The sequence below is a fragment of the Salvelinus namaycush genome, chromosome 17 (genome assembly GCF_016432855.1).
Source record: "Salvelinus namaycush isolate Seneca chromosome 17, SaNama_1.0, whole genome shotgun sequence".
NCBI lineage: Eukaryota > Metazoa > Chordata > Actinopteri > Salmoniformes > Salmonidae > Salvelinus > Salvelinus namaycush.
In genome coordinates, this window is record NC_052323.1 from 30572190 (window position 1) to 30600063 (window position 27874).

General features: G+C 45.4%; 1 protein-coding gene across 1 annotated transcript in view; it reads left to right on the forward strand.

Annotated features, from left to right (window-relative positions):
- Positions 1-26886, forward strand: part of LOC120062080 (coiled-coil domain-containing protein 69-like) — a 58055-nt gene extending 31169 nt beyond the window's left edge. The window contains exons 4-9 of the mRNA XM_039011886.1: positions 22131-22218; positions 22366-22439; positions 22576-22677; positions 22985-23104; positions 24097-24194; positions 26328-26886. Of these exons, the coding sequence (XP_038867814.1) occupies positions 22131-22218; positions 22366-22439; positions 22576-22677; positions 22985-23104; positions 24097-24194; positions 26328-26496 (651 nt within the window). The 3' untranslated portion in view covers positions 26497-26886. The remainder of the gene's footprint in view (positions 1-22130; positions 22219-22365; positions 22440-22575; positions 22678-22984; positions 23105-24096; positions 24195-26327) is intronic.
- The last annotated feature ends 988 nt before the right edge of the window (positions 26887-27874 follow it).

Sequence of the window (27874 nt, forward strand, 5' to 3'; positions counted from 1 at the left end):
CTGGCTACCCATCCTATCTATTCATTGGATCTGGCTACCCATCCTTTATTCATTTGGTCCTGGCTACCATCCTATCTATCCATTTGGTTCCTGGCTAGCCATCATTTGGTTCCTGGCTAGCCATCCTATCTATCCATTGGTTCTGGCTACCACCTATCTATCATTGGTTCCTGGCTACCCATCCTATCTATACATTGGTTCCTGGCTACCCATCCTATCTATCCATTTGGTTCTGGCCTACCCACCATCATTCATTTGGTCCGGCTACCCATCCTATCTTTCATTTGGTTCTGGCTACCCATCCTAATCTTGGTTCCTGGCTACCCATCCTATCTATCCATTTGGTTCCTGGCTACCCATCCTATCTATCCATTTGGTTCCTGGCTACCCATCCCATCTATCCATTTGGTGCCTGGCACCCCATCCTATCTATCCATTTGTTCCTGGCTACCACATCCATTGTGGTCCCTGCTACTACCCATGTTCCTATCTATCCATTTGGTTCCTGGCTACCCATCCATGTGGTTCCTGGCGCATACCTCCATCATCCATTGGTTCCTGGTACCATCCATTTGGTTCCTGGCTAACATCTATCCATTGTCTGGACCCATCATTTGGTTCCTGGCTACCCCACCTAGCTATTCTCTGGTTCCTGCTACCCATCCTATCTATCCATTGGTCCTGCGGATAGCCATCCTATCATCCATTTGGTTCCTGGCTTACCATCCTATCATACATTTGGGTTCCTGGCTAGCCATCCTATCTATCCATTTGTTCCTGCGCTATCCATTCCATTTTGGTTCCTGGCTACCATCCTATCTATCCATTTGGTTCCTGGCTACCATCCATTGGTTCCTGGTGCCTATCTTACATTCTTGTTCCTGCTACCCATCCTATCTATCCATTTGGTTCCTGGCTACCCATCCTATCTATCCATTTGGTTCCTGGCTACCCATCCATTTGGTCCTGGCTATGCCATCCTATCATCCATTTGGTCCTGGCTAGCCAATCCATTGGCGTCCGGCTAGCCATCTATCTATCCATTTGGTTCCTGGCTAGCCATCCTATCTATCCATTTGGTTCCTGGCTAGCCATCCTATCTATCCATTGGTTCTGGCTAGCCCATCCAGATCTATCCATTTGGTTCCCTGGATAGCCCATCCTATCTATTCATTTGGGGGGGATTCCTGGCTACCCCATCATATCAGTCATTTGGTCTGGCTAGCCATCCAAATGCTATCTCATTTGGTCCTGGATATCCCATCTATTTCCATTTGGTTCCTGGTAGCCATCCTATTATCCATTGGTTCCATGCTAGTATATCCATTGGCTGCCTACCATACCTTATCCATTGGTTCCTGGTTAGCCCTATCTTCATTTTGGTCTCCTGGCTAGCCATCCTTCATCCCATTTTGCTCCATCCATTTGGTTCCTGGCTACCCATCCTATCTACATTTGGTTCCTGGCTAACCATCCTATCTATCCATGTGGTTCCTAGGCTACCATCCTATCTATCTCATTTGGTTCCTGGCTTAGCCAATCTATCATATCATTGGTTCCTGCTAGCTAATCCTATCTATCCATTTGGTTCTAGGCACCCATCCATTTGGTTCCGGCTAGCTCTCATGTCCTAGCTCCATCTATTCATTTGGTCTGTACTTTGGCGCAAGCATCCTACTAATGTTCGCGCATCTTAAGCTGCCATTGTCATCTTGGTTATAAGCCATCCTATCTATTCCATTGGTTCCTGGCTACCATCCTATCTATCCATTTGGTTCCTGGCTTACCCATATGAAATCCTTGTTACACAATTAGGTTCCATAACCCTCTAGTCCATGTTCCACAAATAACTAAGGATGGGTGACCGCTTAACCAAATGATAGATAGGAGGGTAGCCAGAACCAAATGATAGATAGGATGGGTACCAGGAACCAATGAATAGATAGATGGCTAGCCAGGAAACCAACATGGCATAGATAGGATGGCTAGCAGGAACCAAATTATGAGGATGCAGGACCATCATGTAGCCAGGACCAATGATAGATAGGATGCTAGCCAGGAACCAAATGAATAGATAGGATGGCTAGCCAGGAACCAAAGTGAATAGATAGGATGGCTAGCCAGGAACCACAATGATGATGGATGGTAGCCGAGACAAATGGATAGATAGATGGCTAGACGCCATATGTAGACAGGGACCAAATGGATGATAGGATTGCTGCAGGAACCAATGGGGATGGGGTAGCCAGGAAACCAAAGCTAGGATAGATAGGATGGCTAGCCAGGAACCAAATGGATAGATAGGATGGCTAGCCAGGAACCAAATGGATAGATAGGATGGCTAGCCAGGAACCAATGATAGATAGGATGGCGCCAGCAGGAACCAAATGGATAGATAGGATGGCTAGCCAGGAACCAAATGGATAGATAGGATGGCTAGCCAGGAACCAATGATAGATAGGATGGCTAGCCAGAACAATGGATAGATAGGATGGCTAGCCAGGAACCAAATGGATGGATAGGATGGCTAGCCAGAACCAAATGGATGATAGGATGGGACTAGCCAGGAACCAAATGGATAGGATAGGATGGCTAGCAGGAACCAAATGGATGGCTAGCCGAGGCAACCAAATGGATGGATAGGATGGCTAGCCAGGAACCAAATGGATGATGGCTAGCCAGGAACCAAATGGATAGATAGGAGGAGCCAGGAACCAAATGGATAGATAGGATGGTAGCCAGGAACCAAATGGATAGATAGGATGGCTAGCCAGGAAACAAATGGATGGGTAGCCAGGAACCAAATGGATAGATAGGAGGGTAGCCAGGAACCAAATGGATGGGTAGCCGGAACCAAATGGGATAGATAGGAGGGTAGCCAGGAACCAATGATAGATAGGATGGGTAGCCAGGAACCAAATGGATAGATAGGGATGGCTAGCCAGGAACCAAATGATAGATAGGATGGTAGCCAGGAACCAGATGAATGAGATAGGATGAGGTAGCCAGGAACCAAATGGATGGGTAGCCAGGAACCAAATGGATAGATAGGATGGGTAGCCAGGAACCAAATGGATGGGTAGCCAGGAACCAAATGGATAGATAGGATGGGTAGCCAGGAACCAAATGGATGGGTAGCCAGGAACCAAATGGATAGATAGGATGGGTAGCCAGGAACCAAATGGATGGGTAGCCAGGAACCAAATGGATAATAGAGATGGGTAGCCAGGAACAAATGGAAGAAAGGATGGGTAGCCAGGAACCAATGGATAGATAGGATGGGTAGCCAGGAACCAAATGGATAGATAGGATGGGTAGCCAGGAACCAAATGGATAGATAGGATGGTAGCCAGACAAGAGTGGAGGACCAGACAATGAAGATGGATGGGTAGCCAGGAACCAAATGGATAGATAAGGTGCCAGGAACAAATGGATAGATAGGATGGGTAGCCAGGAACCAAATGAATAGATAGGTGGGTAGCCAGGAACCAACTGTAGATAGGATGGTAGCCAGGAACCAAAGGATGGGTAGCCAGGAACCAAATGGATAATAGGATGGTAGCCAGGACCAAATGATGATAGGAGAGGGGTAGCCAGGATAACCAAATGATAGATAGAGGGTAGCCAGGACCAAATGAGATAGATAGGATGGGTCGCCAAGGAACCAAATGAATAGGATATGAGGGGTAGCCAGGAACCAAAGATAGATAGGATGGTTAGCCAGGAACCATGATAGTAGATGGGTAGCCAGGAACCAAATGATAGAGTAGGCATGGATGTAGCCAGGAACCAAATGGATAGATAGGATGGGTAGCCAGGGAACCAATGATTAGTAGGATGGCGGTAGCCAGGAACCAATGGATAGATAGGATGGGTAGCCAGGAACCAAATGATGGGTACCAGGAACCAAATGATAGATGGCTAGCCAGGAACCAAAGAGATTAGAATAGGATGCTAGCCAGGAACCCAATGGATAGATAGGATGGCTAGCCGGAAACCAAATGACGGAGAATAGGCATGGCTAGCCCAGGAAACAAATGAATAGATAGGTGGCTACAGGAACCAAATGGATAGATGGATGGGTCGACCAGTAACCAAATGGATGAGTAGGAGGCTAGCAGGAACCAAAGGAATAGATAGGATGGGTAGTCAGAACCAAATGAATGATAGGATGGCTAGCCAGGAACCAATGATAGATAGGATGGGTAAGCCAGGAACAAAATGGATGGGTAGCCAGGAACCAATGGATGTGGCTAGCCAGGAACCAAATGGATAGATAGGATGGTGCCAGGAACCAAATGAATAGATAGGATGGGAGCCCAGGAACCAAATGGATAGATAGGATGGCTAGCAGGAACCAAATAGAATTAGAATGAGATGGGTAGCCCAGGAACCCAAATGAATAGATAGGCATGGGTAGCCCAGGAACCAATGAATAGATAGGATGGGTAGCCAGGAACAATGATTGTGAGCCAGGAACCAAATGGATAGATAGGATGGTGGGTAGCCAGGAACCAAATGGATGGGTAGCCAGGAACCAAAGGATAGATAGGATGGGTAGCCGGAACCAAATGGATGGGTAGCCAGGAACCAATGGATAGATAGGATGGGTAGCCAGGAACCAAATGATAGATAGGATGGCTAGCCAGGAAACCAAATGGATAGATAGGATGGGTAGCCAGGAACCAAATGAATAGATAGGATGGGTCAGCCAGGAACCAAATGAATAGATAGGTGGTAGCCAGTAACCAAATGAAATAGATAGGAGGGTAGCCAGGACCAAATGAATAGATAGATGGGGTAGCCAGGAACCAAATGAATAGATAGGATGGGTAGCAGGAACCAAATGAAGTAGATGGGTAGCCAGAACAAATGGATATAGGATGGCTAGCCGGAACCAATGGATAGATAGGATGGGTAGCCAGGAACCAAATGATAGATAGATGGGTAGCCAGGCAAAAGGAGATAGGATGGTAGCCAGGAACCAAATGGATAGAGGCCAGATGGTAGCCAGGAACCAAATGATAGATAGGATGGTCTAGACCAGGAACCAAATGGATAGAGTTAGGATGGCTAGCCAGGAACCAAATGATAGATAGGATGGTAGCCAGGACCAATGAATAGATAGGATGGTAGCCAGAAACAAATGAATAGATAGGATGGGTCGCCAGGAACCAAATGAATAGATAGGATGGTAGCCAGGAACCAACCTGAATTAGATAGGATGGGTAGCAGGAACCCAAAGGATGATAGGATGGTAGCAGGAACCAAAAGGATAGATAGGATGGGTAGCCAGGAACCAAATGAAGATAGGATAGCCAGGAACAGAATGATGGTAGCCAGGAACCAAAGAGATAGATAGGATGGCTAGCCAGGAACCAAATGGATGAGTAGGATGGCATAGCCAGGAACCAAATGGATGATGGGCTAGCCAGGAACCAAATGAGTATAGATATGATGGTAGCCAGGAACAAAATGGATAGATAGGATGGCTAGCCAGGAACCAAATGAATAGATAGGATGGTAGCCAGAACCAAATGGAATGGCTAGCAGGAACCAATGATAGAGGATGGCTAGCAGGAACCAAATGATAGTAGGAGGCTAGCCAGGAACCAAATGGATAGATAGGATGGGTAAGCCAGGAACCAAATGATAGATAGGATGGGTAAGCCAGGAACCAAAGGATAGATAGGATGGCTAGCCAGGAAACCAAATGGAATAGATAGGATGGCTGAGAACCAAAATGAAGAATAGGATGGCTAGACCAGGAACCAAATGGATAGATAGGATGGTAGCCAGGAACAAATGGTAGATAGGATGGGTAGCCAGGAACCAAATGGATTAAGATAGGAGGCTAGCCAGGAACCAAAGGATTGATAGATAGGATGGCTAGCCAGGAACCAAATGGATAGATAGGATGGCTAGCCAGGAACCAAATGGAGTAGATAGGATGGCTAGCCAGAACACAATGGATGGCTAGCCAGGAACCAAATGGGAGATAGGATGGCTAGCCAGGAACCAAATGGATGGATAGGATGGGCTAGCCAGGAAACCAAATGGGATGGGTAGCCAGGAACCAAATGGGTAGCATAGGATGACTAGCCAGGAACAAAGATAGATAGGATGGTAGCCAGGAACCAAATGAATAGATAGGATGGGGTAGCCAGGAACCAAATGGATAGATAGGATGGGTAGCCAGGAACCAAATGGAAGATAGTGGGTAGCCAGGAAACCAAATGGATAGATAGGATGGTGGAGCCAGGAACCAAATGGATGGGTAGCCGGAGAACCAAGAAGATAGGATGGCGCAGGAACCAAATGATGGGTAGCCAGGAACAAATTGGATGGGTAGCCAGGAACCAAATGGATAGATAGGATGGGTAGCCAGGAACCAAATGGATAGATAGGATGGCTAGCCAGGAACCAAAATGGATAGATAGGATGGCTAGCCAGGAACCAAATGGAAGAGGATAGCCAGGAACCAAATGGATGGTAGGATGGTAGCCAGGAACCAAATGGATGGGGTAGCCAGGAAACAAATGGATAAGATAGGATGGGTAGCCATGCGACCAAATGATAGATAGAGGTAGCCAGGACCCAAATGGTAGATAGGATGGTAGCCCAGGAACCAAAGATAGATAGGATGGGTAGCCAGGAACCAAAATGGATGAGGTAGCCAGGAACCAAAGGATAGATAGGATGGTAGCCAGGAACCAAATGGATAGATAGGATGGGTAGCCAGGAACCAAATGAATAGATAGGATGGGTAGCCAGGAACCAAATGGATAGATAGGATGGGTACCAGACCAAATGGATGGGTAGCCAGGAACCAAATAGATGGGTAGCCAGGAACCAACAATGGATGGGTAGCCAGGAACCAAAGGATAGATAGGATGGGTAGCAGGAACCAAATGGATAGATAGGATGGTAACCAGGAACAAATGGATAGATAGGATGGTAGCCAGGAACCAAATGAGATGTAGCCAGAACCAAATGGATGGGTAGCCAGGAACAAATGGGATAGATAGGATGGGTAGCCAGGAACCAAATGGATGGCTAGGATGGTAAGCCAGGAACCAAATGGATGGGTAGCCAGGAAACCAAATGGATAGATAGGATGTAGCCAGGAACCATGAATAGATGGATGGTAGCCAGGAACAAATGAAGATATGGATGGGTAGCCAGGAACAAATGGATAGATAGGATGGGTAGCCAGGACCCAAATGGATAGATAGGATGGGTAGCCAGGAACCAAAGATATGCAGGATAGGATAGAAGGATGGCGTAGCCAGGAACCCAATGATAGATAGGGATGGTAGCCAAGGAAACCAAAGGGATAGATAGGATGGGTAGCCAGGAACAAAGGATAGATAGGCATGGGTAGCCAGGAAACAAATGGATAGATAGGATGGCTAGCAGGGAACCATGAATAATGGATGGGTAGCCAGGAACCACCATAGATAGATAGGATGGGTAGCCAGGAACAAATGGATGGGATAGGATGGCTAGCCAGGAAACCAAATGGATATGGTGGATAGCAGGAACCAAATGGGATAGGATAGGATGGGTAGCCAGGAACCAAATGGATAGATAGGATGGCTTGCCAGGAACCAAATGATAAGATAGGATGGCTAGCCAGGAACAAATGATAGATAGGATGCTAGCCAGAACCAAATGGAATAGATAGGATGGCTAGACCAGGAACCAAAATGGAAAGATTTAGGATGGCTAGCCCAGGAACCAAAAGAATAGATAGAGGATGGCTAGCCAGGAACCAAATGACATAGATAGGATGGGCTAAAGCCAGGCAAGCCAGAATAGGATAGGTAGCCAGGAACCAAATGGTATGGGTAGCCAGGAACCAAATGGAATAGATAGGATGGGTAGCCAGGAACCAGGAAAAAATGGATGGGTAGCCCAGAACAAATGGATAGATAGGATGGGGTAGCCAGGAACCAAATGATAGATAGGATGGTAGCCAGGAACCAAATGAATAGATGGATGAGCTAGCCAGGAACCAAATGAATAGATAGGCATGGGTAGCCAGGAACCAAAATGAATACGATAGGATGGCTAGCAGGAACCAAATGGTAATAGATGGATGGTAGCAGGAACCAATGGATGGCTAGCCAGGAACCAAATAGATAGGATGGGTAGCCATGAACCAAATGGATAGATATGGATGGGTAGCAGGAACCAAATGGATAGATAGGATGGCTAGGCACAGGAACCAAATGGATAGATAGGATGGGCTAGCCAGGAACCAAATGGATAGATAGGATGGTAGCAGGAACCAAATGGATAGATAGGATGGTAGCCAGGAAACCAAATGGATAGATGGATGGGTAGCCAGGAACCAAGGATAGATAGGATGGGTAGCAGGAACCAAATGGATAGATAGGATGTGATAGCCAGGAACCAAAGACATAGATAGGATGGGTAGCAGGAACCAAATGAATAGATAGGATGGGTAGCCAGGAACCAAATGAAAGATAGGATGGGCTAGCAGGAACCAAATGAATAGATAGGATGGGTAGCCAGGAACCAATAGAATAGATAGGATGGGTAGCCAGGAACCAAATGGATAGATGGAGGGTAGCCAGGAACAAATGGATAGATAGGATGGTTAGCAGGAACCCCAAATGGATGGTAGCAAGGAACCAAATGATAGATAGGATGGTAGCCAGGAACAAATGGATGAGCTATGGATGGCATAGCCAGGAACCAAATGGATGGGTAGCCAGGAACCAAATGGGATAGATAGGATGGGTAGCCAGGAAAAACCAATGGATAGTAGGATGGTTAGCAGGAACCAATGGAATAGATAGGCAGGCTAGCCAGGGAAACCAAATGAATAGAATAGGATGGTGTAGCCAGGAACCAAATGGTGATGGGTGGTAGCCATGGAACCAATGGCTAGCTGCCAGGAACCAAACCAAATGAATAGATAGGATGGGTAGCCAGGAACCAAATGAATAGATAGGATGGCTAGCCAGGAACCAAATGAATAGATAGGATGGCTAGCCAAGAACCAAATGAATAGATAGGATGGGTAGCCAGGAACCAAATGAATAGATAGGATGGCTAGCCAGGAACCAAATGGATAGATAGGATGGCTAGCCAGGAACCAAATGGATGGCTAGCCAGGAACCAAATGGATAGATAGGATGGGTAGCCAGGAACCAAATGGATAGATAGGATGGCTAGCCAGGAACCAAATGGATAGATAGGATGGCTAGCCAGGAACCAAATGGATAGATAGGATGGCTAGCCAGGAACCAAATGGATAGATAGGATGGGTAGCAGGAACCAAATGGATAGATAGGATGGCTAGCCAGGACCAAATGGATGCTAGGATGGCTAGCCAGGAACCAAATGGATGGGTAGCCAGGAACCAAATGGATAGATAGGATGACTAGCCAGGAACCAAATGAATAGATAGGATGGCTAGCCAGGAACCAAATGAATAGATAGGATGGGTAGCCAGGAACCAAATGGATAGATAGGATGGGTAGCCAGGAACCAAATGGATAGATAGGATGGGTAGCCAGGAAACCAAATGGATGGGTAGCCAGGTACCAAATGGATAGATAGGATGGCTAGCCCAGGAACCAAATGGTATGGGTACGCCAGGAACCAAATGGATAGATAGGATGGGTAGCCAGGAACCAAATGGATAGATAGGATGGCTAGCCAGGAACCAAATGGATAGATAGGATGGGTAGCCAGGAACTAAATGGATGGGTAGCCAGGAACCAAATGGATGGGTAGCCAGGAACCAAATGGATGGGTAGCCAGGAACCAAATGGATAGATAGGATGGGTAGCCAGGAACAAATGGATGGGTAGCCAGGAACCAAATGGATAGATAGGATGGGTAGCCAGGAACCAAATGAATAGATAGGATGGGTAGCCAGGAACCAAATGAATAGATAGGATGGGTAGCCAGGAACCAAATGAATAGATAGGATGGGTAGCCAGGAACCAAATGAATAGATAGGATGGGTAGCCAGGAACCAAATGAATAGATAGGATGGCTAGCCAGGAACCAAATGAATAGATAGGATGGCTAGCCAGGAACCAAATGGATAGATAGGATGGCTAGCCAGGAACCAAATGGATAGATAGGATGGCTAGCCAGGAACCAAATGGATGGGTAGCCAGGAACCAAATGGATGGGTAGCCAGGAACCAAATGGATGGGTAGCCAGGAACCAAATGGATAGATAGATGGGTAGCCAGGAACCAAATGGATAGATAGGATGGCTAGCCAGGAACCAAATGGATAGATAGGATGGCTAGCCAGGAACCAAATGGATAGATAGGATGGCTAGCCAGGAACCAAATGGATAGATAGGATGGCTAGCCAGGAACCAAATGGATAGATAGGATGGCTAGCCAGGAACCAAATGGATGGGTAGCCAGGAACCAAATGGATGGGTAGCCAGGAACCAAATGGATAGATAGGATGGGTAGCCAGGAACCAAATGGATAGATAGGATGGGTAGCCAGGAACCAAATGGATGGCTAGCCAGGAACCAAATGGATAGATAGGATGGCTAGCCAGGAACCAAATGGATGGCTAGGATGGCTAGCCAGGAACCAAATGGATGGGTAGCCAGGAACCAAATGGATAGATAGGATGACTAGCCAGGAACCAAATGAATAGATAGGATGGCTAGCCAGGAACCAAATGAATAGATAGGATGGGTAGCCAGGAACCAAATGGATAGATAGGATGGGTAGCCAGGAACCAAATGGATAGATAGGATGGGTAGCCAGGAACCAAATGGATAGATAGGATGGCTAGCCAGGAACCAAATGAATAGATAGGATGGGTAGCCAGGAACCAAATGGATAGATAGGATGGGTAGCCAGGAACCAAATGGATGGGTAGCCAGGAACCAAATGGATAGATAGGATGACTAGCCAGGAACCAAATGAATAGATAGGATGGCTAGCCAGGAACCAAATGAATAGATAGGATGGGTAGCCAGGAACCAAATGGATAGATAGGATGGGTAGCCAGGAACCAAATGGATAGATAGGATGGGTAGCCAGGAACCAAATGGATGGGTAGCCAGGTACCAAATGGATAGATAGGATGGCTAGCCAGGAACCAAATGGATGGGTAGCCAGGAACCAAATGGATAGATAGGATGGGTAGCCAGGAACCAAATGGATAGATAGGATGGCTAGCCAGGAACCAAATGGATAGATAGGATGGCTAGCCAGGAACCAAATGAATAGATAGGATGGCTAGCCAGGAACCAAATGAATAGATAGGATGGCTAGCCAGGAACCAAATGAATAGATAGGATGGCTAGCCAGGAACCAAATGAATAGATAGGATGGCTAGCCAGGAACCAAATGAATAGATAGGATGGCTAGCCAGGAACCAAATGGATAGATAGGATGACTAGCCAGGAACCAAATGAATAGATAGGATGGCTAGCCAGGAACCAAATGAATAGATAGGATGGGTAGCCAGGAACCAAATGGATAGATAGGATGGGTAGCCAGGAACCAAATGGATAGATAGGATGGGTAGCCAGGAACCAAATGGATAGATAGGATGGCTAGCCAGGAACCAAATGAATAGATAGGATGGGTAGCCAGGAACCAAATGGATAGATAGGATGGGTAGCCAGGAACCAAATGGATGGGTAGCCAGGAACCAAATGGATAGATAGGATGACTAGCCAGGAACCAAATGAATAGATAGGATGGCTAGCCAGGAACCAAATGAATAGATAGGATGGGTAGCCAGGAACCAAATGGATAGATAGGATGGGTAGCCAGGAACCAAATGGATAGATAGGATGGGTAGCCAGGAACCAAATGGATGGGTAGCCAGGTACCAAATGGATAGATAGGATGGCTAGCCAGGAACCAAATGGATGGGTAGCCAGGAACCAAATGGATAGATAGGATGGGTAGCCAGGAACCAAATGGATAGATAGGATGGCTAGCCAGGAACCAAATGGATAGATAGGATGGCTAGCCAGGAACCAAATGGATAGATAGGATGGCTAGCCAGGAACCAAATGAATAGATAGGATGGCTAGCCAGGAACCAAATGAATAGATAGGATGGCTAGCCAGGAACCAAATGAATAGATAGGATGGCTAGCCAGGAACCAAATGAATAGATAGGATGGCTAGCCAGGAACCAAATGGATAGATAGGATGGGTAGCCAGGAACCAAATGGATAGATAGGATGGGTAGCCAGGAACCAAATGGATGGCTAGCCAGGAACCAAATAGATAGATAGGATGGCTAGCCAGGAACCAAATGGATGGCTAGGATGGCTAGCCAGGAACCAAATGGATGGGTAGCCAGGAACCAAATGGATAGATAGGATGGGTAGCCAGGAACCAAATGGATAGATAGGATGGCTAGCCAGGAACCAAATGAATAGATAGGATGGCTAGCCAGGAACCAAATGAATAGATAGGATGGCTAGCCAGGAACCAAATGAATAGATAGGATGGCTAGCCAGGAACCAAATGAATAGATAGGATGGCTAGCCAGGAACCAAATGAATAGATAGGATGGCTAGCCAGGAACCAAATGAATAGATAGGATGGCTAGCCAGGAACCAAATGAATAGATAGGATGGCTAGCCAGGAACCAAATGAATAGATAGGATGGGTAGCCAGGAACCAAATGAATAGATAGGATGGCTAGCCAGGAACCAAATGAATAGATAGGATGGCTAGCCAGGAACCAAATGAATAGATAGGATGGGTAGCCAGGAACCAAATGAATAGATAGGATGGATAGATAGGATGGGTAGCCAGGAACCAAATGGATGGGTAGCCAGGAACCAAATGGATGGGTAGCCAGGAACCAAATGGATAGATAGGATGGGTAGCCAGGAACCAAATGGATAGATAGGATGGGTAGCCAGGAACCAAATGGATAGATAGGATGGCTAGCCAGGAACCAAATGGATAGATAGGATGGCTAGCCAGGAACCAAATGGATAGATAGGATGGCTAGCCAGGAACCAAATGGATAGATAGGATGGCTAGCCAGGAACCAAATGGATGGCTAGCCAGGAACCAAATGGATAGATAGGATGGCTAGCCAGGAACCAAATGGATGGCTAGGATGGCTAGCCAGGAACCAAATGGATGGGTAGCCAGGAACCAAATGGATAGATAGGATGACTAGCCAGGAACCAAATGAATAGATAGGATGGCTAGCCAGGAACCAAATGAATAGATAGGATGGGTAGCCAGGAACCAAATGGATAGATAGGATGGGTAGCCAGGAACCAAATGGATAGATAGGATGGGTAGCCAGGAACCAAATGGATGGGTAGCCAGGTACCAAATGGATAGATAGGATGGCTAGCCAGGAACCAAATGGATGGGTAGCCAGGAACCAAATGGATAGATAGGATGTGTAGCCAGGAACCAAATGGATAGATAGGATGGGTAGCCAGGAACCAAATGGATAGATAGGATGGGTAGCCAGGAACCAAATGGATGGGTAGCCAGGAACCAAATGGATGGGTAGCCAGGAACCAAATGGATAGATAGGATGGGTAGCCAGGAACCAAATGGATGGGTAGCCAGGAACCAAATGGATAGATAGGATGGGTAGCCAGGAACCAAATGAATAGATAGGATGGGTAGCCAGGAACCAAATGAATAGATAGGATGGCTAGCCAGGAACCAAATGGATAGATAGGATGGGTAGCCAGGAACCAAATGGATAGATAGGATGGCTAGCCAGGAACCAAATGGATGGCTAGCCAGGAACCAAATGGATAGATAGGATGGCTAGCCAGGAACCAAATGGATGGCTAGGATGGCTAGCCAGGAACCAAATGGATGGGTAGCCAGGAACCAAATGGATAGATAGGATGGGTAGCCAGGAACCAAATGGATAGATAGGATGGCTAGCCAGGAACCAAATGGATAGATAGGATGGCTAGCCAGGAACCAAATGGATAGATAGGATGGGTAGCCAGGAACCAAATGAATAGATAGGATGGGTAGCCAGGAACCAAATGGATAGATAGGATGGGTAGCCAGGAACCAAATGGATAGATAGGATGGGTAGCCAGGAACCAAATGGATAGATAGGATGGGTAGCCAGGAACCAAATGGATAGATAGGATGGGTAGCCAGGAACCAAATGAATAGATAGGATGGGTAGCCAGGAACCAAATGAATAGATAGGATGGGTAGCCAGGAACCAAATGGATAGATAGGATGGGTAGCCAGGAACCAAATGGATGGGTAGCCAGGAACCAAATGGATAGATAGGATGGGTAGCCAGGAACCAAATGGATAGATAGGATGGGTAGCCAGGAACCAAATGGATAGATAGGATGGGTAGCCAGGAACCAAATGGATAGATAGGATGGCTAGCCAGGAACCAAATGGATAGATAGGATGGCTAGCCAGGAACCAAATGGATAGATAGGATGGCTAGCCAGGAACCAAATGGATAGATAGGATGGCTAGCCAGGAACCAAATGGATGGCTAGCCAGGAACCAAATGGATGGCTAGGATGGCTAGCCAGGAACCAAATGGATGGGTAGCCAGGAACCAAATGGATAGATAGGATGACTAGCCAGGAACCAAATGAATAGATAGGATGGCTAGCCAGGAACCAAATGAATAGATAGGATGGGTAGCCAGGAACCAAATGGATAGATAGGATGGGTAGCCAGGAACCAAATGGATAGATAGGATGGGTAGCCAGGAACCAAATGGATGGGTAGCCAGGTACCAAATGGATAGATAGGATGGCTAGCCAGGAACCAAATGGATGGGTAGCCAGGAACCAAATGGATAGATAGGATGGGTAGCCAGGAACCAAATGGATAGATAGGATGGGTAGCCAGGAACCAAATGGATAGATAGGATGGGTAGCCAGGAACCAAATGGATGGGTAGCCAGGAACCAAATGGATGGGTAGCCAGGAACCAAATGGATGGGTAGCCAGGAACCAAATGGATAGATAGGATGGGTAGCCAGGAACCAAATGGATGGGTAGCCAGGAACCAAATGGATAGATAGGATGGGTAGCCAGGAACCAAATGAATAGATAGGATGGGTAGCCAGGAACCAAATGAATAGATAGGATGGGTAGCCAGGAACCAAATGAATAGATAGGATGGGTAGCCAGGAACCAAATGAATAGATAGGATGGCTAGCCAGGAACCAAATGGATAGATAGGATGGGTAGCCAGGAACCAAATGGATAGATAGGATGGCTAGCCAGGAACCAAATGGATGGCTAGCCAGGAACCAAATGGATAGATAGGATGGCTAGCCAGGAACCAAATGGATGGCTAGGATGGCTAGCCAGGAACCAAATGGATGGGTAGCCAGGAACCAAATGGATAGATAGGATGGGTAGCCAGGAACCAAATGAATAGATAGGATGGGTAGCCAGGAACCAAATGAATAGATAGGATGGGTAGCCAGGAACCAAATGAATAGATAGGATGGCTAGCCAGGAACCAAATGGATAGATAGGATGGGTAGCCAGGAACCAAATGGATAGATAGGATGGCTAGCCAGGAACCAAATGGATGGCTAGCCAGGAACCAAATGGATAGATAGGATGGCTAGCCAGGAACCAAATGGATGGCTAGGATGGCTAGCCAGGAACCAAATGGATGGGTAGCCAGGAACCAAATGGATAGATAGGATGGGTAGCCAGGAACCAAATGGATAGATAGGATGGCTAGCCAGGAACCAAATGGATAGATAGGATGGGTAGCCAGGAACCAAATGGATAGATAGGATGGGTAGCCAGGAACCAAATGGATAGATAGGATGGGTAGCCAGGAACCAAATGAATAGATAGGATGGGTAGCCAGGAACCAAATTTATAGATAGGATGGGTAGCCAGGAACCAAATGAATAGATAGGATGGGTAGCCAGGAACCAAATGGATAGATAGGATGGGTAGCCAGGAACCAAATGAATAGATAGGATGGGTAGCCAGGAACCAAATGGATGAGACATCTTTTAGCCTACTTATTGTAGACCATCAATCCACTACTACCTTAAGTGTGATCTTGACCACCGTATCACTGAGAAGGTAGATAGTAACTGCTAGCCCACTTCCCTCAGCTCACTGCTAGCCCACTTCCCTCAGCTCACTGCTAGCCCACTTCCCTCAGCTCACTGCTAGCCCACTTCCCTCAGCTCACTGTTTGCCCACTTCCCTAACCCTCAGCTCACTTTTACCTCCAGCCCTTCATATACCGTTTACCATCTACTATATACCGGTACCATTTACATTCACTGTATACCCTGTACCATTTACATTCACCATATACCATCGGCAAGCAGCATACCACCCTGCATCCCACTGCTGGCTTGCTTCTGAAGCTGAGCAGGGTTGGTCTTGGTCAGGCCCTGGATGGGAGACCAGATGATAGTGGAAGTGATGTTGGAGGGCCAGTAGGAGGCAGCCTTTCCCCTGGTTAAAAAAAATATCCCAATTCCCCAGGGCAGTGATTGGGGACATTGCCCTGTGTAGGGTGCCGTCTTTCGGATGGGATGTTAAACAGGTGTCCTGACTCTCTTGAGGTCATTAAATATCCCATGGCACTTATTGTAAGACTAGGGGTGTTAACCCTGGCGTCCTGACTAAATTCCCAATCTGGCCCTCATACCATCATGGCCACCTAATCATCCCCAGCTTACAATTGGCTCATTCACCCCCCCCCCCCCCGTCCCGTCCCGTCCTATCTCCTGTAACTATTCCCCAGGTTGTTACTGTAAATGAGAATGTGTTCTCAATCAACTTACCTGGTATAAATAAAAAATGCCCTGGACAATTCACCACATACCATCTACTATATCCCTGTACCACTTACGTTCACCATATACCATCTACTATATACCCTGTACCATTTACATTCACCAAATACCATCTACCCTGTACCATTTACATTCACCATATACTATATACCCTGTGCCATTTACATTCACCATATAGTATATACCCTGTACCATTTACATTCACCATCTACCCTGTACCATTTACATTCACCATATACCATCTACCCTGTACCATTTACATTCACCATATACCATCTACCCTGTACCATTTACATTCACCAAATACCATCTACCCTGTACCATTTACATTCACCAAATACCATCTACCCTGTACCATTTACATTCACCAAATACCATCTACCCTGTACCATTTACATTCACCAAATACCATCTACCCTGTACCATTTACATTCACCATATACCATCTACCCTGTCCCATTTACATTCACCATATACCATCTACCCTGTACCATTTACATTCACCATATACCATCTACCCTGTACCATTTACATTCACCATATACCATCTACCCTGTACCATTTACATTCGCCATATACCATCTACCATGTACCATTTACATTCGCCATATACCATCTACCCTGTACCATTTATATTCGCCATATACCATCTACCCTGTACCATTTACATTCGCCAAATACCAGCTACCCTGTACCATTTACATTCGCCAAATACCATCTACCCTGGACCATTTACATTTGCCAAATACCATCTACCCTGGACCATTTACATTCGCCAAGTACCATCCACCCTGGACCATTTACATTCGCCAAGTACCATTTACATTCGCCATATACCATCTACCCTGTACCATTTATATTCGCCATATACCATCTACCCTGTACCATTTACATTCGCCAAATACCAGCTACCCTGTACCATTTACATTCGCCAAATACCATCTACCCTGTACCATTTACATTTGCCAAATACCAGCTACCCTGTACCATTTACATTCGCCAAATACCAGCTACCCTGTACCATTTACATTCGCCAAATACCATCTACCCTGTACCATTTACATTTGCCAAATACCAGCTACCCTGTACCATTTACATTCGCCAAGTACCAGCTACCCTGTACCATTTACATTCGCCAAGTACCAGCTACCCTGTACCATTTACATTCGCCAAGTACCATCTACCCTGTACCATTTACATTCGCCAAGTACCATTTACATTCGCAAAGTACCATCTACCCTGGACCATTTACATTCGCCAAGTACCATCTACCCTGGACCATTTACATTCGCCAAGTACCATCTACCCTGGACCATTTACATTCGCCAAGTACCATCTACCCTGGACCATTTACATTCGCCAAATACCATCTACCCTGGACCATTTACATTCGCCAAATACCATCTACCCTGGACCATTTACATTCGCCAAGTACCAGCTACCCTGTACCATTTACATTCGCCAAGTACTAGCTACCCTGTACCATTTACATTCGCCAAGTACCAGCTACCCTGTACCATTTACATTCGCCAAGTACCAGCTACCCTGTACCATTTACATTCGCCAAATACCAGCTACCCTGTACCATTTACATTCGCCATATACCATCTACCCTGTACCATTTACATTCGCCAAATACCATCTACCCTGGACCATTTACATTCGCCAAATACCATCTACCCTGGACCATTTACATTCGCCAAGTACCAGCTACCCTGTACCATTTACATTCGCCAAGTACTAGCTACCCTGTACCATTTACATTTGCCAAGTACCAGCTACCCTGTACCATTTACATTCGCCAAGTACCAGCTACCCTGTACCATTTACATTCGCCAAATACCAGCTACCCTGTACCATTTACATTCGCCATATACCATCTACCCTGTACCATTTACATTCGCCATATACCATCTACCCTGGACCATTTACATTCGCCAAGTACCAGCTACCCTGTACCATTTACATTCGCCAAATACCAGCTACCCTGTACCATTTACATTCGCCAAGTACCAGCTACCCTGTACCATTTACATTCGCCAAGTACCATTTACATTCGCCAAGTACCAGCTACCCTGTACCATTTACATTCGCCAAGTACCAGCTACCCTGTACCATTTACATTCGCCAAGTACCAGCTACCCTGTACCATTTACATTCGCCAAGTACCAGCTACCCTGTACCATTTACATTCGCCAAGTGCCATTTACATTCGCCAAGTGCCATTTACATTCGCCAAGTGCCAGCTACCCTGTACCATTTACATTCGCCATGTGCCAGCTACCCTGTACCATTTACATTCGCCATGTGCCAGCTACCCTGTACCATTTACATTCGCCATGTGCCAGCTACCCTGTACCATTTACATTCGCCAAGTACTATATACCTACAGTGCCTTCAGAAAGTATTCAGACCCCTTGACTTTTTCCACATTTTGTTACGTTACAGCCTTTGGCTAAAATTGATTTTTTTTTTTTTTGTGTGATCTACAAATAATACCCCATAATGACAAAGTGGAGGGGGGGAAAAATTAAAACAGAACTTATTTCCATAAGTATTCAGACCCTTTGCTATGATATTTGAAATTTAGATAAGGTTCATCCTGTTTTCATCTATCATCCTTGAGATGTTTCTACAGCTTGATTTGAGTCCACCAGTGGTAAATTCAATTGATTAGACATGATTTGGAAAGGCACACCTTTAATTCATTTTTGAATACGTTTGTAATGTAACAAAATGTGGAAAAAGTCAAGGGGTCTGAATACTTTCCGAATGCACTGTACCCTCTACCATATACCCTGTACCATTTACATGCACCATATACCATCTACTATATACCCTGTAAATATTGACATTCACCATCTATTATATACCCTGTACCATTTACATATACCATCCACTATATGTCCTGTACAATTTACATTCACAATATACCATCTAATATATACCATTTACATTCACCATCTACCACCTACTAAACTCAGCAAAAAAAGAAACGTCTTTCAAAGATAATTAGTAAAAATCCAAATAAATTCACAGATCTTCATTGTAAAGGGTTTAAACACTGTTTCCCATGCTTGTTCAATGAACCATAAACAATTAATGAACATGCACCAGTGGAACGGTCCTTAAGACACTAACAGCTTACAGATGGTAGGCAAATAAGGTCACAGTTATGAAAACCTAGGACACTAAAGAGGCCTTTCTACTGACTCTAAAAAACACCAAAAGAAAGATGCCCAGGGTCCCTGCTCATCTGCGTGAACGTGCCTTAGGCATGCTGCAAGGAGGCATAAGGACTGTAGATGTGGCCAGGGCAATACATTGCAATGTCTGTACTGAGACGCCTAAGACAGCACTACAGGGAGACGGGACGGACAGCTGATCGTTCTCGCAGTGGCCGACAACGTGTAACACCTGCACAGGATCGGTACATCACACCTGCGGGACAGGTACAAGATGGCAACAACTGCCCAAGTTACACCAGGAACGCACAATCCCTCCATCAGTGCTGGACTGAGGGCTTGTTGTAAAGCAGGTCCCCACCAGACATCACCGGCAACAACGTCACCTATGGGCACAAACCCACCGTTGCTGGACCAGACAGGACTGGCAAAAAGTGCTCTTCACTGACAAGTTGCGGTTTTGTCTCACCGGGGTGATGGTCGGATATGCGTTTATTGTCGAAGGAATGAGCGTTACACCGAGGCCTGTGCTCTGGAGCGGGATTGATGCGGAGGGTCCGTCATGGTCTGGGGCGGTGTGTCACAGCATCATCGGACTGAGCTTGTTGTCATTGCAGGAAATCTGTGCTGTGCGTTACAGGGAAGACATCCTCCTCCCTCATGTTGTACCCTTCCTGCAGGCTCATCCTGACATGACCCTGCAGCATGACAATGTCACCAGCCATACTGCTCGTTCTGTGCGTGATTTCCTGCAAGACAGGAATGTCAGTGTTCTGCCATGGCCAGCGAAGAGCCCGGGTCTCAATCCCATTGAACACGTCTGGGACGTGTTGGATCGGAGGGTGAGGGCTAGGGCCATTCCCCCCCCAGAAATGTCCGGGAACTTGCAGGTGCCTTGGTGGAAGAGTGGGGTAACATCTCACAGCAAGAACTGGCAAATCTGGTGCAGTCCATGAGGAGGAGATGCAGTACTTAATGCAGCTGGTGGCCACACCAGATACTGACTGTTACTTTTGATTTTGACCCTCCCTTTGTTCAGGGACACATTATTCCATTTCTGTTAGTCACACGTCTGTGGAACTTGTTCAGTTTATGTCTCAGTTGTTGAATCTTGTTATGTTCATACAAATATTTGCACATGTTAAGTTTGCTGAAAATAAACGCAGTTGACAGTGAGAGGACGTTTCTTTTTTTGCTGAGTTTATATACCCTGTACCATTTACGTTCACCATCTACTATATACCCTATAAATATTTACATTCACCATCAACCCTATAAATATTTACATTCACCATCTACCCTTTCCACACTGAGCAGAGCTTAGCCAACTGTACTGTGCTGGCCTGACTATACAGCATGTCCACCATTATTGGAGAGAACAATGTGAAAATAAAATATCCATGCCAACGCAGTACAGTTGGCACGATAGTATGAAAAGGGCATTAGTGTTTAATTAGTGTGAGCCACAAAGCCACTACTACAGCATAATATTACTAAGCTGATCAGAACAAGTCAATCTGCTCCTCCTGCAGGATTGCATTGTGATTTGTATCTGAATTACAGTGTCTTACACAAAGAACTTGGTTAGCCTTTTGAGTTGAGGTCTCAGTGGCTGCACCCTATTCCCTATATAGTCCCTAAGGGCTCTGGTCTAAAGTAGTGCAGTACATAGGGAATAGGGTGCCATTTGGGACACTGCCCATGTTTCCAGGGATGTGCAGCTTGAAGTCGGAGCGACTGAAGGCAGAATAACCAGAGCATCACAGTAACATGATGATATCAAGTCTTATATTGTACAGCTATTGGCGATAATGAACACATGCTGGTTTTATACACCTGGTAGAGCAGGTCATCTGGTTTTATACACCTGGTAGAGCAGGTCATCTGGTTTTATACACCTGGTAGAGCAGGTCATCTAGTTTTATACACCTGGTAGAGCAGGTCATCTGGTTTTATACACCTGGTAGAGCAGGTCATCTGGTTTTATACACCTGGTAGAGCAGGTCATCTGGTATTCTACACTTGTTTTGTTTATGTAACAAAGATCTCACTGTTTTTATATTTGGTTTTCACCTTGTCTAGCTCCTATGACAAGTGTGGATGTACATGGCTTCAACCCTGTCCTTGTTGTTGATCATCTCCAGGTGAAAACAGAGACGGCTTCTGACCTGACTATTGTCTACGGGGAGAAGAGCCAGAGGACTGCAGAGCAGCACGAGAGACAGCTGGAAGGCAAGACTAGAGCATGTGAAGTAACTTCTGTATGTAGATGGAATAACCATGTGGATTGTGTTGGAACTGGAATGAGAATGAATAATCATTGACTGATGTTATCCCGGCCCGTAGAACTACATATAGAATCCCTATTATCCCCCACAGAACGGCAGAGGATACAGAGTGAAGAGAGAAAACGGCTAACAGAGACACACCAGGCAGCAGAGAAAGTGTTGACGGTATGTGTGTTTAGTTGTCTCTCTAACTTGATCAGTTTGTATCTCCTGTTTGATGTACTGTGGTCTATACAGTACCCCTTACCTTCTAACTGTGTAAGAAGAAGTACAGAACTGACCAGTTGGTTTTCTTTTAAAGGAGGAGGTAGAGGAGCTGACTACAGAGCTCCACGTGTACAATGAGTTAAAGAAGAGAGTTGACGAGTCTACCTTCAAGAAGGACCTGCAGCGGAACATTCAGGTGTGTATGTGTGTGCGTCTGCACAGTGTGCGTGGCTTGTGTATGATCCCATAGCCAGTTCACTTAGTTGGACTGTTGTTTTAGACATCTGGTCTCCAGGTCGCATTAGTATGCTGTTAATTTTACACTCTCCTCCTCTCTCTCTCTCTCTCTCTCTCTCCTCTCCTTCTCTCCCCTCTCCTTCTCTCCCCTTCTCTCTCTGGCTCTCCCCTGCTCTCTGGCTCTCCCCTTCTCTCTGGCTCTCCCCTTCTCTCTCGCTCTCCCCTTCTCTCTCGCTCTCTCTCGCTCTCCCCTTCTCTCTCTCCAGGCCCATGGCAGTCCTGGGCCATTCTGGGAGCAGGAGCAGGAGAGTCTGCTGTTTGTCATTGAGATGAAGAGTGAACGTATTCAGGAGCAGGGGAACAAACTGCTACAGATGCAGGTTCTGGTAAGTTGACTGGGACTTGGACTGGCTGACAGACTAGTCCAGGCACCTGACTCTTAGATTTCTCCTAGTCAAAGTTTATTTAAAGTGCATCATCACAGTCTCAATATACTTTACAGGGGAATAAAACAGAAACAAGAAATCTTAGGTGCTCTGCACTGTCAAAAAATACTCTGGGTTATAGAAGTCTGACACCGTACCCAAACCACGCGCAAATGTATTTCCCCCCGACACCAAACGCCTTCACGACACGCAGATTGAACTATCAAAACAAACTCTGAACCAATTATATTAATTTGGGGACAGGTCGAAAAGCATTAAACATTTATGGCAATTTAACTAGCTAGCTTGCAGTTACTAGCTAATTTGTCCTGTTTAGCTAGCTTGCACTTGCTAGCTAATTTGTCCTGTTTAGCTAGCTGGCACTTGCTAGCTAATTTGTCCTGTTTAGCTAGCTGGCACTTGCTAGCTAATTTGTCCTGTTTAGCTAGCTGGCACTTGCTAGCTAATTTGTCCTGTTTAGCTAGCTGGCACTTGCTAGCTAATTTGTCCTGTTTAGCTAGCTGGCACTTGCTAGCTAATTTGTCCTGTTTAGCTAGCTGGCACTTGCTAGCTAATTTGTCCTGTTTAGCTAGCTGGCACTTGCTAGCTAATTTGTCCTGTTTAGCTAGCTGGCACTTGCTAGCTAATTTGTCCTGTTTAGCTAGCTGGCACTTGCTAGCTAATTTGTCCTGTTTAGCTAGCTGGCACTTGCTAGCTAATTTGTCCTGTTTAGCTAGCTGGCACTTGCTAGCTAATTTGTCCTGTTTAGCTAGCTGGCACTTGCTAGCTAATTTGTCCTGTTTAGCTAGCTGGCACTTGCTAGCTAATTTGCCCTGTTTAGCTAGCTGGCACTTGCTAGCTAATTTGTCCTGGGATATAAACGTTGAGTTGTGTTGCATTTCAGGTAAAATAACAGGTCTTCACCACCTAACTTTGTATTTCTATCACGTCAGGTGGAGAAGAATCTGTCTCTGGAAGACCAGGTCATAAATGTTTTACAGCAGAACGAGGACCTGAGAGTTCGGATTGACAACCATCAAAGCCTTGTACAGTAAGAACTGCTGCTGCTTATCAGATATCCACACCATCTCTGTCTGTTGGTAACAGTCTGTTACCCTGGAGTTGTGGGTAACAGTCTGTTTCCCTGGAGTTGTGGGTAACAGTCTGTTTCCCTGGAGTTGTGGGTAACAGTCTGTTTCCCTGGAGTTGTGGGTAACAGTCTGTTTCCCTGGAGTTGTGGGTAACAGTCTGTTTCCCTGGAGTTGTGGGTAACAGTCTGTTTCCCTGGAGTTGTGGGTAACAGTCTGTTTCCCTGGAGTTGTGGGTAACAGTCTGTTTCCCTGGAGTTGTGGGTAACAGTCTGTTTCCCTGGAGTTGTGGGTAACAGACTGTTTCCCTGGAGTTAACGTTGTTAGGTCTGTACCAGGAAGTCACATTGTAGAAGACTACATGGCAACAAGGCTGTAAATAGATATAGAACAAACAAATAGATATAGAACAAGCAAACTTAAAATTAGCGAATGGCTTTTGCATTTACATAAGATGTGAATGTGGTGCCACTTGGTGGAGAAAGTGGTGGGAATATTTCTTAAAGGAAGCAAGTTGTGGCAGTTTCCAGTACTTTAGTGTAAAAGTTAAATTTCACCATAGAAACTTAGAAACGTGTAATTTCCTCTTATATTAAAGTATATAGATGCTGGATGACTTTTTGGTGCTACTTCTACTTATGGCAATGCCTTTACACTTGTAGAATTTTGATGAACAGTGATTTTAGGTCAGCAAAATATTTATAAAATCTACTTTGCTACAGATTAGTTTTTTTCTCTCGCTCATTATGAATGTCTTCCTGTCAAACTATCAATGGAATACAGGGCATTCTGGAAGTATTCAGACACTTGACTTTTTCCACATTGTTATATTACAGCCTTATTCTACAATTTTATTAAATCGTTTTCCCCCCCTCATCAATCTACACACAATACCCCATAGTGATGAAGCAAAAACACATTTTACATAAGTATTCAGACCCTTTACTCAGTACTTTGTTGAAACGCCTTTGGCAGCGATTACAGCCTCGAGTCTTCTTGGGTATGATGCTTCAAGCTTGGCACACCTGTATTTGGGGAGTTTCTCCCATTCTTGGGCTCTGGCTGGGCCACTCAAGGACATTCAGAGACTTGTCCCGAAGCCACTCCTGTGTTGTCTTGGCTGTGTGCTTAGGGTCGTTGTCCTGTTAGACTGGAACGAAGGTTCACCTTCCGAGGTCCTGAGCGCTCTGGAGCAGGTTTTCATTAAGGATCTCTCTGTACTTTGCTCCGTTCATCTTTCCCTCGATCCTGACTAGTCTCCCAGTCCCTGCCACTGAAGAACATCACCGCTGCCACCACCATGCTTCACTGTATGGATGGTATAGGCCAGGTGATGAGCGATGCCTGGTTCAAATAGTTCAATCTTGGTTTCATCAGACCAGAGAATCTTGTTTCTCATGGTCTGAGAGTCCTTTAAGGTGCCTTTTGGCAAACTCCAAGCAGGCTGTCATGCCTTTTACTGAGGAGTGGCTTCCATCTGGCCACTACCATAAAGGCCTGATTGGTGGAGTGCTGCAGAGATGGTTGTCCTTCTGGAAGATTCACCCATCTCAGGTTCTTGGTCACCTCCCTGACCAAGGCCCTTTTCTCCCGATTGGTCAGTTTGGCCGGGCAGCCAGCTCTAGGAAGAGTCTTGGTGGTTCCAAAACGTCTTCCATTAAGAAGGATGGAGGCCGCTGTTCTTCCTTCAATGCTGCAGAAATGTTTTGGTACCCTTCCCCAGATCTGTGCCTCAACACAATCCTGTCTCGGAGCTCTACGGAAAATTCCTTCCACCTCATGGCTTGGTTTTTGCTCTGACATGCACTGTCAACTGTGGGACCTTATATAGACAGGTGTGTGCCTTTCAAGTCTCATAGCAAAGGGTCTGAATACTTATGTAAATAAGGTATTTCTGTTTTTTGTTTTAAAAACACTTGCAAAAATGTGTCGTTATGAGGTATTGTGTGTACATTGAGGAAAAACATTTATTTAATCAATTTTAGAGTAAGGATGTAATGTAACAATGTGGAAAAAGTCAAGGGGTCTGAATACTTTCCTAATGCACTGTATGCGTGTCTTCTAATATTTGTCCTTCCCTGTGCTCCTGTCTGTAGGCAGCTCTCCAAGGAGCACCAGGACCTCCAAGGGACGTTAGACAGGCAGACAGGTCTCTGCCAGAGGCTCACACAGGAGAAAGAGCAACTCATGTTTAAACTGAAGCACAGAGACTCCTGTTCTACCTTCCCATCCTTCCCCATAGTGTCTGAGATCTCCCCCAGCTGATCCACCCAGACCGAACAGGACAATCGGTTACTTCTGTCTTAATCCTGTGTAGGGTTGCAAGCATGGATCCGTTAACTTTCCCAAAATTCTAAAATGTTTTTTTTTCAGTAATCCCTGATTTGGAGGATTCCAAGAATTAGGACGTAGCAATATGCAAGGAGGGATTTCTCCAACCTGGAATTCTTCAAGTCAAATTTCTGAAAAATCTGGGGATTTTGGGAACGTAATCCTACATTGACAACCAAAGTCCAGGTACCTTTACAAAGGGCTATAGTCACATGTTTGATGGAACCTGATGCCAAAAAATGTAGATTATTTTTTTCTTCCAGTGTTATACCTGCTGTGCCTTACAGTACATAATGTTTCTGTAGCAGTATGGTATTCATACCACAGGACAGTTTTTTTTTTTGGGGGGGGGGGGGCATTGGGCACAGCCATGCACTGTTGGACTTAACTGACACCCTGCTGTTCAGCTGATATTATAGAGTAGATCTACAGTAGATCAGAGTTTCTCTCCTCCATAAGGAATAGCCTGGTCCTTGACAGTACCAACGGATCAGGAACTAGGCTATGAAATCTCATGGAACGATTTCACCCTCGTAGGGGCAAGCAAAGTGTTCACTTTGATGGTTTGAATTGCAGTTGGAGAGGCAGATGTTCAATCATGTAGTACGTAGCTAGTAGCTACATCTTTTTTTTTATCTACCTTCTTCCTGAGACACTATTACGATGTCTGTCAAAGTTTTACGTCACTGAATATGGAGTAAATGTTACAGAATATAATGCAGTATATACAATTTAAACAGTTACTTTAGACAACTGCTTTTGTATTAGGGATATGTTTTACTTTTTTGTTTCATACAATATGGGAAATGGATTGCCATGGTTATTTTTATTTTTGCAGATGAGGACAATGGGTATTTTTGTGACTTTTTTTTAAGTTACAAAGAACCAAAAGCACTTCTCAGTGTTTTTAATTTGCATTTCTTCTGAAGCACTAGCACTTTTAATCAGTATTTTACTAGTACTAAATGTGAGAGAGGTTGATGTAAAAAATATTTTTGTTTACTCTTGTTTACTCCTGGGTTTTACATTGTTTGTTTACATTGACATTTTAATAATTTAGCCAACGCTCTTATCCACAAAGGCAGCGGAGAGATCTAAGAGGAGAGAGAGAGAGCTTGAGTTTCAATAAACATCTGTATCTGAACCACTGTACTTTGTGTTTGTGTGAAATGTGTCAGTGTCTTCTCTTCTCAGATATAAAAAAAAAAAATATGATTTTAGTGTTAAGTAATTTTCCCATACTGTGTGTAATGCACTGTGATAAACGCTAGGGGGCAGAACAGGACAGTTGTATGGAAAGAGTTGTTGATGA